General features: G+C 34.8%; 1 protein-coding gene across 1 annotated transcript in view; it reads left to right on the top strand.

Annotated features, from left to right (window-relative positions):
* Nucleotides 1-12,848, top strand: part of LOC123537383 (F-box only protein 47-like) — a 54,949-nt gene that overhangs the window by 12,986 nt on the left and 29,115 nt on the right. The window contains exons 5-6 of the mRNA XM_053527895.1: nt 4,770-4,940; nt 7,914-8,072. Of these exons, the coding sequence (XP_053383870.1) occupies nt 4,770-4,940; nt 7,914-8,072 (330 nt within the window). The remainder of the gene's footprint in view (nt 1-4,769; nt 4,941-7,913; nt 8,073-12,848) is intronic.

Here is a 12,848-nt window from a genome sequence, read left to right as displayed (position 1 = left end):
AGAATGTACAGTCTGTACTTGACCAAGTGTGAAAGCAGTAATGACAGTCCTGTTTCTAATCTACACATACCGTTACATATTTGACAGACATTTCAATCTGGCTTTTCACAAACCAGTGAAAGATCGCTGCGATTTATGTGCAAGATACGAAAATGCTAGCGAGGAGGAGAAAAGCAACATGAATGATATGTTTAACAGACATGTGAAATGCAAAACATGGGCTAGGGAGATGAAGGCTGAAGACAAGGAGAAATGCCAAACTGATGAGGAACTAGCAGTTGCTTGTTTCGACTTGCAGCAGATACTTCTAACACCACACAGTAATGAGTCTGTCCTATACTACAGCCGTAAACTGTGTACATATAACCTGACAGTGTATGACATTGGTACAAGAAATGGCTTCTGCTTTCTTTGGAATGAGACACAGTCTGGTAGAGGACCAAATGAAATTTCATCATGTGTTTACCGCTACTTAAAGCTGAAGGCAAAACAAAGCAAAACTAAAGTCGTACTCTACCCCAGACAACTGCAGCGGGCAGAACAGAAACCGCTACTTTTTGACAATGTTGTGTCATGCCAAAAAATACTTAAAATTCAAATCACTGCAGCATAAATTTCTTGAACGTGGACATACTCAAAATGAAAATGACTCGGTTCATGCTACCATTGAGCGTGCAAGCAGAGGAAAGTCCATCTACACAACTCCGCAATGGGCAGCTACAATTAGAATGGCACGCCAAAATCCAAGGCCTTACCAGGTCAAGGAACTAGATTCCAATGACTTTTTAGATTTTAAACTACTGTCTAAGTCAATAGTAAATCTAGATGTTGACACTAGAGGGCAGAAAATAAAATGGATGCAGATAAAGGTTGTGTCTTTTGAAAATGAAAATCCAGAGATTGTTAATATAACTTACAGTGATAAATCATCTGTAGAAGTGAACCTTAATGTTCGCAACATAAGCACAAGAGGATTATCAAGAACTCCAGACTTTAGTCTACCTCATCCTCAGCGGATGTACACTTTACCAGGAAACAACTTGCCAAAACTCACATCTGCTAAATATAATGATCTAGTCCGTTTGTGCAGTTCAAATGTGATCCCACGAGTTCACCACAACTTTTTCTATTCACTTAGGCATGAAGATAACTGACATGGTGGACAAATGTCAGAACTTTTGAAAAAAAACTGTGCAGTTTTACTGCCATGTACACCAAAATAGATTTTTATGTTTTGATATTGTACAGCCATAAGGTTTGAACAATTTCATAAAATGCTGATAAAATTGTGTGTTTATAACAAAAATGCCTGACAAAATGTTTTGTTACTATCATTAAAACAAAGCATCAGAAAAGGAAGTATTAGTTTACTTCAATACATTTGAATCATTGTTCCAAGGACATTTTTGAATTTTAGGAACGTTTGTAACATACGCATTACCTTGTTGAATGTAAATTTAATGTTTATTTCAAAGTTTTTATAAATGCACAGGAGCATAGAGAAATGCTGATACTTTTACTTCCAGTGTACTGGGGTATATGGCTGTTGTGAATTCTTTCCCTACTTTTTTATTTTGAGTTGTTTCCAATTAATAACAATTGTACTTTATTTACATGTATAAATGATTATTACTTACTCAAGAATTTGTAAAATATTTAATTATGAAAAAAAAAATCAGATAATTAAACACATACTGGTACATATACTTGTAAATAACACTCCTACTATTGTTCTACCTTATAGATATAATAAGTACAGTATAAATTATTTTATGCTTTGAATTATCATTTTCAGGACATTCTTAATGATAGGACAGTTCTTGTTTTAACTGCTTGCATTTGAAATCATAAAATTAGCTTAAATTCAGAAATAAAGAAATTAAAGTTTACTTTCTTTTTTCTTGTTTTGTGTCTTTATGCTATGCAAGATAAGTTTATCTGCATTAAATTATTGACCTGCTATAGAAAATTACAGTGCAAAATAGGTCCATCTGCAGATGGACTATTTTGCACTGAAAACCCTGGTACAAATAAGTCCAAGTCACAAAAGTAATATTTCCATAAAAATTAAAAAAATAATTGTGATTAGGAATGGAATCCATTCATTTTGTTTAGTGATATTTCTTAATTTAAGTCAGTTTCATCTTTTTCTTAAGAAAAGAAACAGTTTTTTGCTTCTCCTGTAAAATTTTAAAAAATGCAGATGGACCCGTTTTGCGCCAAGCCATCGTCATGTGAGATGGTCGGTACAAGAAAATTTGCTATTTAGGGGATGGCGCAGTATGTGGGGGCATCCGTGTGACGGTGTCATATGGACACAATTCAAGTTTTTACGCCTCCGAAGGTGGGCATATTAAAATCTCACTGTCCTTCAGTGTGTCCCGTGTAAATTCTTATCTGGGCTGTAACTGCCATTCATAGAGGGATTCTGAAATAACTTGGCATAAATGTTCACCATAATGAGACGATGTGTTTTGCGCAAGACCTAGACCCCTGGGCCCTAGCTTCAAGGTCAAGGTCACACTTAGAGGTCAAATGTTAAAACAGGGTCTGTTTGGTGTTCAGTCCATAACACTGCCATCCATGAAGGGACTTTAAAATAACTTGGCATAAATGTTTACCATAATAAGATGACATGTCATGCGCAAGATCCAGACCCCTAGCTTTAAGGTCAGGGTCACACTTAAGAGGTTAAAGGTTTACATGGTCTGTTTCTTGTCCGGCCAAGAACTGCCATGGATGAAGGGATTTTAAATTGTTTTGCGGCGTAAATGCTCGGGGGCATTTGTCACTAATAGTGACAGCCCTTGTTTTCTATTTTCTTACAGATTTGAAAATAAAGTCACAACTAGATCTTAATAATACATATATCAACTTTTTTTTGAAAGCAGTGAGTTTTAGATTTCACCAGTTATAGATTTCCAGTCATTTTTAAACTACATATGCCTTTATGAAATGTATACAATTATAATTTATAGACAATTTTGGTATGTTTACTGAATATGTAAGAGGACATCACAGGGGTGTAAAATTCCACTCGCTCGCTCGCATTGGCGAGTTAAAGTATGGATAGGACGAGTGGATCTCGCTGTATACTCGACCAACTGGGCGAGTGGTTTTTACGTCGTAGCTTTAATGAAATTCAGAAATTACATCTTGAAAAGCCTCAACAAACTTTGAGATAGTTCAGTTGCTACTTTGATTGACTGGAATTTATCCGCGAAGCGTAAAGATATCAAAACGTCATGCCAGTAATTTTCCATTCCGAGAGCACGTGCGACCTATCGTAATATTAAATTTACATCTCCGTTACTTTTGTTTATCGACACGTACACAAAAAACGTGCGTAGTGCATTCATTTTTTAACATTATCGCTTCAGTTTTTCAACATCGCTTGAGAAGTAATACAATTTGAAATCTACTAAGAGTTCAATAAAATATCGACGGAAATGTAAGCAAAATTGTATGAAAACGGTCGAATTTTCATATAATCATTTGTTAAATTTCAAACAGCGCGATCTTAATTACTGATTTCTTTCTAAGAGAAAATAAGTGATACATACTATGGGCATAAAATTCGGACTTTTGACCAGAAAGAACAAAAAACAGAATTAAAAAATCTTAAATAATGAAAAAGCGGCAGCAATTTAAATACATTGAGTAAAACGATTTTTTTTTTTTTTTTTTGGTAAAAAGGTCTCGTGGACGTAAATAGAAATGTAGTTTTAAAATAAAACAAAATGATGTTGTTGCGGTTTTTAATAGTTTTAAATGAATCTTTGTACATGTATTTTTATTTTATAAAATATTCTTCTCAAACATAATGTAAATTCCTTGAGGGCAAATAGGTCACATGGCGCGAAAACTGTAATATGACGTAATGCCATGACAATCTCGTGCAATAATACCGCTTTGATCTCCACATCAGATGTCATGATACCGACACACTTCTTTTAGCTCTTTGAGAGGATGTTAATTGATGATGAAAACAGGCCAGTTACTTAGTTTATCAACAGAATAATTACCGATGATCGTCAACTTTTTTTTTCGTTTTCAAGACGGGTAGGTGGATGATGATTATTGTGTCCATATTTTTAGGACACTTTTCAAAATAATTATTTTTCAGGAAATAAGTTTTGAGAAAATGAAAATAACTGATGTTTAATAATTTCCTGACACTTTGGGAAACTACGGTAGGGGTTAGAATGTGATTATTTTTACTATCGATGCAGTTATTATGGAAAGCAACTTGGTGGTGGAGATGACAAAATTAGTAAAAGAAAAATGTCTCGTGTGAAAAGGAAATTTAAGAGTAACAAAAACGAATAATCAAAAAGGAAACGTAGTGTACGAGCTATGTGTTATGTTTGAAATTTGCTTGTACATAATTCTCCTTCCATAAAACGTGACAGTATTAAAAATGTCAATTATTAGGGCGAGTGACTGTTCACTAAGGGCGAGTAGATTTTACTAGCTACTAGTCCTGCAGGGCGAGTGGTGTGAAAAAGAATTTTACACCCCTGCATCATATTGACAGGCAATATTTTTGTGTGAAAAATGTCCTTAAGCAGGAGAAGTTGTTAAATTGTTTGTTACTGTTTCCTGAAATGTTTACGGTCAAGTTTACAGCATGCAAAAATACATGCCAACTTGCTTCCAACAGTCCATCAAGGGGGTATATATGTATTTTACAAACTGCTCTTGTCTTGCATATTTTCATTTGCAAAATGTTTCAACATTTAGTTGATAAACAGGTGCTTCTATTTCAGGTGGTCACCAAAGACTAGAATTTGAGATAAGATGTTTTTTCAGACGAGTGTTTCTTGACCATTGTTCATCACTGCAGGATAGAGCTTTCTGGTTAACTAGAATTCTCAAACCATGGCCACTTGTGTATCAGGCAAGACTTCTTTTCTTGCTGTATGGACCAGTATTATCAGGTATTCTAGTGGTTTTTTTAATGTATCAAGTATCCCCTGGGGGTGGCATATAGTAATTGCAATGTCTGTTCTTCCATCAAGTTTTAATGTCTTGTCTTTAACTTTGTCATTCATGTACGGATTAAAAGAAAATAATTTTACAAATGATTAGCATGGCATGAAGACATGTCAGTTACAAACCTTCTTACTTTCTTGATTACACAAATGTACCTTATTCAGTTTACTGTTCCTAATCTGTTGTTCATTTCACATGAACTCCAAAAAAATGAATTAATTTCTCAAATAGTTGGCCTGATGGTCTAGTTGTGACACGCTTGACTGTCAATCCAGAGGGGTGGGGTTCAAATCCTGCTTTATGGTCTGAAAATTTCTGAGATGCTCTTAAGTGTCTCCCACCTATCGAAGAAGCCAGCACTAGTTCTTCCCAGAAAATGTTGGACCTATGTATTGGTGTTACACACTGGGCACGTTAAACAACCAAAATGTCAATAAGCAAAGACCTAAGCTAAGTTTGCTGGCCTTATCTAATGGATTTCTCTCTCTCTCTCTCTCTGATCTTGGGGCTTTTTCTAGATATATGTTCTTCTGGTCAGATTGCAGTCTGTCTGTACTAGTATAGGATGAATGGCAACCTGTGTGGCTACCCTTGTATGTAAATCCCCTTTGAACGAGTTTATCATGAAAAGGGTGCTATATAATATAAATATATATATATATATATATATAATATTCTAATATTATTATAAAATTTATGAATATATAGATAAGTCACAGGTCCATAGTTTGTGCTATATATATATACATATATAGTTCCAACAATGGTTCAGACCTTGAGCAGATAGATTTGACTATCTGTTTGATAAGCCATTCAATAAGTATACAGTACTGAATGTTAACAGCTGAAATATTTTACAGCTTGCATGAGACCCTTACAGAAGAAAAAGGCCTGCTGTGTACTCTTGCTGTGTACATACAGCGTATATGATGCGTACATGATGTGTACTGAAATCAAGGGCTTTAAATAGTACGCAGGATATACACCGCACATACACCGATAGTACGTTTGTAGTACACTTTTGACATGCAAATGAGCTCTGCCGCGTACTACATGCTGTGGACTATATAGTACACAGGATGTACGCTGGAGGAATTTAGTATGCGGGAAATAGTACGCAGCATGTACGCGGCACATACACTTTTCACATGCAAATGAGCCTGCGGTGTACTACCCCTGCGGCGTACATGCTGTGTACTCCTGGCCCGAGTCCTGCGGCGTACATGCTGTGTACTCCTGCTGCATACATGCTGTGTACTCCTGCTGCATACATGCTGTGTACTCTTGTGGCGAAACTGCTGTGATAATGTAAATTCCTTACCCCACCAACTTTCGTATGCAAATGCTGATCATTTGGACAGAAAAAAACAGAAAAAAGATAAGTGACATGCATCAATAAGTATTTACCCTTACCAAAATAATGTTGATTGATGTTATCAAATAAATTAGTATGCTTTTCTTCATCCACTTTTCAATGAAATAAATCAGTTTTTGTAGCATGTAACTTGGTAAACATTTGAAGAAAATGGCGTAACTGCATCAAGGGGAAACAACTTTAATGCAACTAAATATAAGTGTTATGATTTATTATAGACGATGTGTGCGTAGTATGTATTTATTTTGATTAAAATCCATCTGAGAACAATCTAGGACTGGAATTATATAAGCATTTATACACTTTTACGTCCGTAAAAGGTAGCGCACAAAAAAATTTTGGATTGATTTTTTCCAATGGGGCGAGCTCAATTAGCCAAAAACATTCTGAAAATATACGAGCGGCAAATCCGACGAACAACTTTTTAATTTGGTGAGGCCTTAATGAGTTAACATAATGAGCATTAAAGCCTTTATAAAACATGATAGAATGGTGTTTTGCTTAAGAGTATTCAAATAACAGTGAGAGCTATTAATTCTCATTCAGGCGCTGTTGAGGCATTATCTTGGTAATTATTTCATGTATTACAAAATGTAATGCAACGAAGTTCAAATAAGGCTTTTCAATTACCATCCAAGTTAGAAAGCTCCAGGATTAATTCAAAATGAAAAAGAATATATTTTTATACTGCATGCAAGGTGCAGCTCAGAAATCACTAAGATGTAAGCTTCACTAATGAACATTGCAAATAGTTTGGCAAATTTTCATTGTTCAGAATACCGGTAATCTGAACTACTCTATGCTATTAAGATAAAAGTTACTCGGAAATCAAGTTCTTGCTTCCAAAAAAAAAAAAAAATGTACAAATCCTTCCTGCATGAAGTGTACTTCAGACTTTTACCTAAAAAAATTCAAAGTATAAACACCAAAAGAAAATGAACAAGTCCCTCCCGCGTATATGAAGTTTACTTCGGACTTTAACTTATAAAAAAAAAACTAAGTATAAATGCCAAAAGAAATTGTACAAGTCTTTCCCGCGTATATGAAGTGTACTTAACAAATTTCAAAGTATCTGCGGTGTACATGCAGTGTACTATTTTCTTGTACAAGTCCCTCCTGCGTACATGCAGTGTACTCCTTAAATTTTCAGAGTCTGTGCTGCGTACTTGAAGTGTACTAGAGACCTCCTGCGTACATGCTGTGTACTCGTTGAAATAGTACGGGGCATGCGGTGTATGTAAAATGTACTCCTCTGGCGTACTACTGTGTTCGCGGCATATACACAGCAAATACGCAGCATGTACGCCACAGAGGCTTGTTTCTGTAAGGGGAGTTCATATTTTGATGTTGAATCTGAAGTATTTTATGGCATAAATAAACCATTCACATTTTAGGGCTGCAGCTCTTAGCTGAAATATGATAATCTTCATAGATGTTCCTAATGAAATTACTGGTTAAATATGATGGTCATAATATGTAAAGAATAAGATATTTGATGCTAAGTGTATATATGTATTAAAACAGTGAATTATGAATGTTACAGATGAGATATTATGGTATGAACTCAGTGAGAACACCCCAGCAACTGCAGCACAATCTACACAACATATAGGCGAATTAGCAAATGCCCTTCAAATTCTGCATCACTATAAAGAAGAGTGGTCAGAAGATGACATTGTCAGTATTATTGATGAAATCACAAGTAAGTCAGAAATAAGAAATAACGTTAAATTAAAGAGAAGCAGACCTATTAATAGCTGATCATGCATCCTCAAATGTCTTGTCTTGCTGTCTGTCATAAAAGTTTGTCTGGACTACTCCTTTGAAACAACACATGGAGTTTCAAACATACTTTGTACTTGTGCTTAGTACCATGCCTTTTAGTTTAGTTTTGCATATATTTTTATCATTTACGGGTTGAAATGTTGGTGAAGTTAAAGGTTTTGCTACTAGTAATCTATTTTTAGATCAGTAGTAATTTCTATTTTGATATTTATAGCACAAGATAATTATTTAGATTCTCAAAAATTTATTAATAAAGGGTGGTTATAAAGTAACAAACTACAAAAATTTATATTCATTAACGATATATAGATAAGTGAATCAGACTGTCACAGTGTTCCAATTTAAGTACATATGCAAGTGAAAAGGGCACAAAATAAATAAAATAACACAGATTTTAAAACAAAGTGTTTTTGTACATACCTTGACAATATCGCACATAATTTAAAATGCTGATCAAAGATGTGTACCTGATTTATAGCTGCATTACATAAATGCCGGGGTGTTTGGTAGGTTCTGAAAATCAATGACTCTTCAGCTTAACAATCATATTTTCAAGAGTGAAGATCAGTTTTTCAGGGGATCAAGCTATACTTCTACTTCTTCCACTTTATGACAAATTACCTCCCTTTATTTTATGTAAATGAATATACCTCAGCAGCATCTAATGAGATTGGTTTAAAATGTTATTTAAGTCTTCCAGGGTAAGGAATAGTCATGCTAGTACAAAAATGCAGCATTTGAGCCTTAGGACCCTCAAACTTGTTATGGAGATTGGCCCTGACTAGTACGTGACCCATATGGTCCGAGAGCTCACGGACTTTTATTGCAACAATTGGGGCCAAAAGAAGTTTTAGATTTTTGGAAACACTATTTCATATCCTCCGTGAAAACCCATTTCTTAAGTGTCAAAGCCGTGCCTATCTATATTTTGTTCACTTATGTTTGTGATATGGGAGGTTAAACTCACTTGTAAAAATTTAGGGGGGAGGGTAAAGTTTAAGTTTACCAATTTTTTCACTGTTTAATTACAGTAGCTGTTTGATTGTCAGTAAATGTATATATGTCAACCAATGTCAGCAAAAAGAAATTCATCAAAAAGGAATGAAGGGCAAACTTGATATTTAAGGTCAAAGGTCAAATTTATGTACAAATCACAAAAATTGGCATATTTGAAATTTATTTTTATTCTTAAAAATTAGTTTGTTATCATAAGTCACTCAGTTTTACTTATGTAATGTGTTTATATCAGCCAAAGTCAGAAATGCAAATCTTGTTGCAAAACGTCAAAGTCAACCCTGATAATTGAAGGTCAAAGTTCATTTTCATGCAAAAAATGTGAAAAATGTTACCTTTACTTTTTTAATCTGTTTAATATGTATTCGCATTATCAGTCACCGAATTTAATTTGTTTTAATGTCTGTATGTCAGGCAAAGTCAGCAGTGCAGATGTAACCCCAAAACTGCCAAGGGTAAAGCTTATATCAAAGGTCAAAGGTCAAATTTGAGTGAAAAATTGCATGAATAGCTTCCTGTTTGAAATATAAATGCTATTCCTAATCATTATTAGTAATTGCTCGTGATTTATTTTAATGTATATATGTCCCACAATGTCAGTAATAAAGATATCATTTGAAATCAGAAAAGTTCAAATGTGATATACAGAGTCAAAGGTCATTTTCATGTAAAAGCAAGAAAAAAATGGCTCTTTAACTTTCTTCTTGTTGATAATATTTTGTAGATATTGGTCAACGATATCAGTTCCTTTAATGTATAAATGTTAGGCGATGTCTAGTATGCACATACAATTTCAAAACATTCAAGGTCAACCATAATATCAAAGGTCAAAGGTCAAAGAAGTGAGTAAAATGTTGCAAAGATATCACCTATTTGTAATAATTTTTATTGTTTAAAAGTATTTGTTTCGTCATTTTAGTAACTGATCGTTGTTCATTTTACTGTATATATGTCAGACGATGTCATAGAAGAGAAAATAAGTCAAGGTCAAACCTGGTATTGGAGGCCAGGGGTCACTTTTGTATAAAAAATCACAACCTTTACCATACTTACTCATTACTTTAATCAAAAATAGCTTGTTGTTATAATTCACTGTTAGCAATGTAGGTCTTATCCTTATAAGTAAAAGGCAAACCTATTATCAAAGGTCAAATTTGTGTAAGAATTTGCAAAATAACAAGAATTTTGCAATGATTTTTGGTTGCGGGTTTATCCCGCTACCGAAGTTAAAGTGTATTTCTGACTATCATAGCATCTTTATTTTATTCAGAAATCAAATCCAAAAGATGTTCATGTGCTACACAAAATAGTCCCATTCATGCACAGTGCGGATGAATTATCAATGAACAAGAAATTCTTATTCAACATGTATCCACTCACACTAACCATTTAGATTATATAAGATCTATCAATGATAAGGTATTCCAGCCCATGGTTACATCACCAGCGGGGTCAGGCAGAGTTCATCTTAGATATGATGCACATTAAATTTGTATTTGTTTCTCATTCATGTATATTCATAGACTGGCATTTTAAACAGAAAATAAATCTACCAAAAACCCGCAACCATCAGACATTTCAAGGCTTCGATTCTTTATTGTGTAGGTTATTTCTGTCACTACTAGTAAAACTGATCAGTATTCATTTTCAAATATATACAACTGACAATATCACTGTTGAAATAATCATGAAAAGTAAGTCAAGGTCTAACCTCACATTAAAGGTCAAAGGTCATTTTCATGTAAAAAAATTCAAAATACAGCATTTTTAATTTCTTCTTTGTTACAAATTATATTGTCATGTTGTTCATTGAAAGCAATTTTGTCTTATGTTTATTTGTAAATCAATGTCAGCAATGCAGATCTAATTTCAAAAACAGTGATTGTTAAAGCTTATATCAAAGGTAAAAGGTGAAATTTGCGTGAAAGATCGCAAAAAGTAGCATTTTTGCAATACTTTTCATTGTTTAAAAGTATTTTGTCATTATTAATATTAATATTTTATGGTTATTCCTTGAAGTCTCATACATGTATATACATTATCTATATATGGGTCAATGTCTACAATGGAGATATCATAAGACATGGGTCTAGATCAGTCCTGAAGTTAAAGTTTAAAATTCATTTTCGGGTAATAAATACAAAAGATAGCATTGTTATTTTATTTCTTTGTTCAAACATATCTTGTTATAGCTTGATGTTAATTCATTTTAAAGTTAGCCTTTACTTCCTTACTGCCTTCCATCTTCTTATGGCCGTTTTATATTTTATGATTAGATGCGGCAATGAACTGCATCGTATTCTGCAGGTCGCTGATATCTCTTCACGGCTTGGTCTCAAATGGGATGTCTGTTGGCCAAACTTTCTGGCGTGCTTCTTCCAGATAGGAACAACTCTGCAGAATGTGAAACGGTGTTCGTTCCTCTGATCTGCACTGACATTTAGCTTTCTCTAATTGGCTGTTTAGCTTGTGTAGACAGTCATGATTTGGCGGGTAACCTCCATTTATGTTCTTCAAGTCTGACGCAAAGCTGTTCTTCCACAGAGTCTGAGCTTCTCTGTATTAAGTTTGAGGTTTGGGCTGTATTTATCTGGTTGCTGTCTTTGCAAGATTGTGCTCAGCTTCATTTCCAGCTATGCCCATATGTGCAGCAATCTATCGAAATGCTACATTGTTGTTCTCAGGCAGGAGACTGATGTTTTTCAACAGCTGTCTGATTAAGTTGTCTGATGGATCTGCTGAGAGAGCCTGAAGAGCTGACTTGGGGTCTGTTAGGAATATATTGTCCCTTTTCTCCTCGCTCATACTTTCCAGTGTCGCTGATGTGAGGGCTTGCATCTGGATCTGTAGTTGGAGCATCTCTTGCCGACTGTATGAGAGAGTATGAAGGAGGAGCTGTCTGAAAATTTGATGTAGGCACCACCCCAAGCTTTCTGAACTGCTTTTTTCACTGATCCATTGGTATATTCTTGGATGCAAGAGTGTGCTGGATAGCAGTTATTGATCATTTCTAGCGTAAGAGATTGTTGGTTAGCCTGATTTTGCTTTCCCTTTTTTTCTACTCCTGGCACCTCAAATGTGATCTTGGGAGTACATTGTCTGGGAAACCATTCATTGGGCTCGAGCGGCTCTGCCTCCGTGTCCAGTGCTGCTGCTTTCTATTTTTGCAGGTTTTGACGATGTGGATAAGACTCTGTCTTATCAGTTTGTTCTTGGTTCTGCTCTCGAATTTTGAGTGAAGTGGGTGGGATGGTAGTCTCTTTGCCTTCTATGCACGGTCAAAAGCTTTGTACTCTCGTCTTGTCTCTAATTGTTCAGGGTTGGCTGTCTTTTCGATTCATTTTATTTGAGTTGTTTTCATTGCCCCTGAGACCTGAAATTTAACCTTGTCCAGTTTATCTTTACTGGTTTTGGAAGCAGGTACCAATGAGGTTGATGCGTACTATGCTATGTATCGTACGTTGCCTGTGTAGACTTGCAGAGGAACTTTGCATTCACTCCCCAACCTGTTCAAGCCAGTCTTTTTTTCATAGTGGCGAGTTTTTTAAGGCCCTCTTCTTTGACCTTTAATGTCAGATTTGACCTTGACTACTTTTTCATTATTATTTCAAGAATGATATCATCTGTTATAAATACATTAAAATGAATAATAATTAGTTAAAAGTTTTTAAATACCCTA

This window comes from Mercenaria mercenaria, chromosome 17 (assembly GCF_021730395.1).
Source record: "Mercenaria mercenaria strain notata chromosome 17, MADL_Memer_1, whole genome shotgun sequence".
Lineage (NCBI taxonomy): Eukaryota > Metazoa > Mollusca > Bivalvia > Venerida > Veneridae > Mercenaria > Mercenaria mercenaria.
This window is presented reverse-complemented; position numbering and strand designations above follow the sequence as displayed.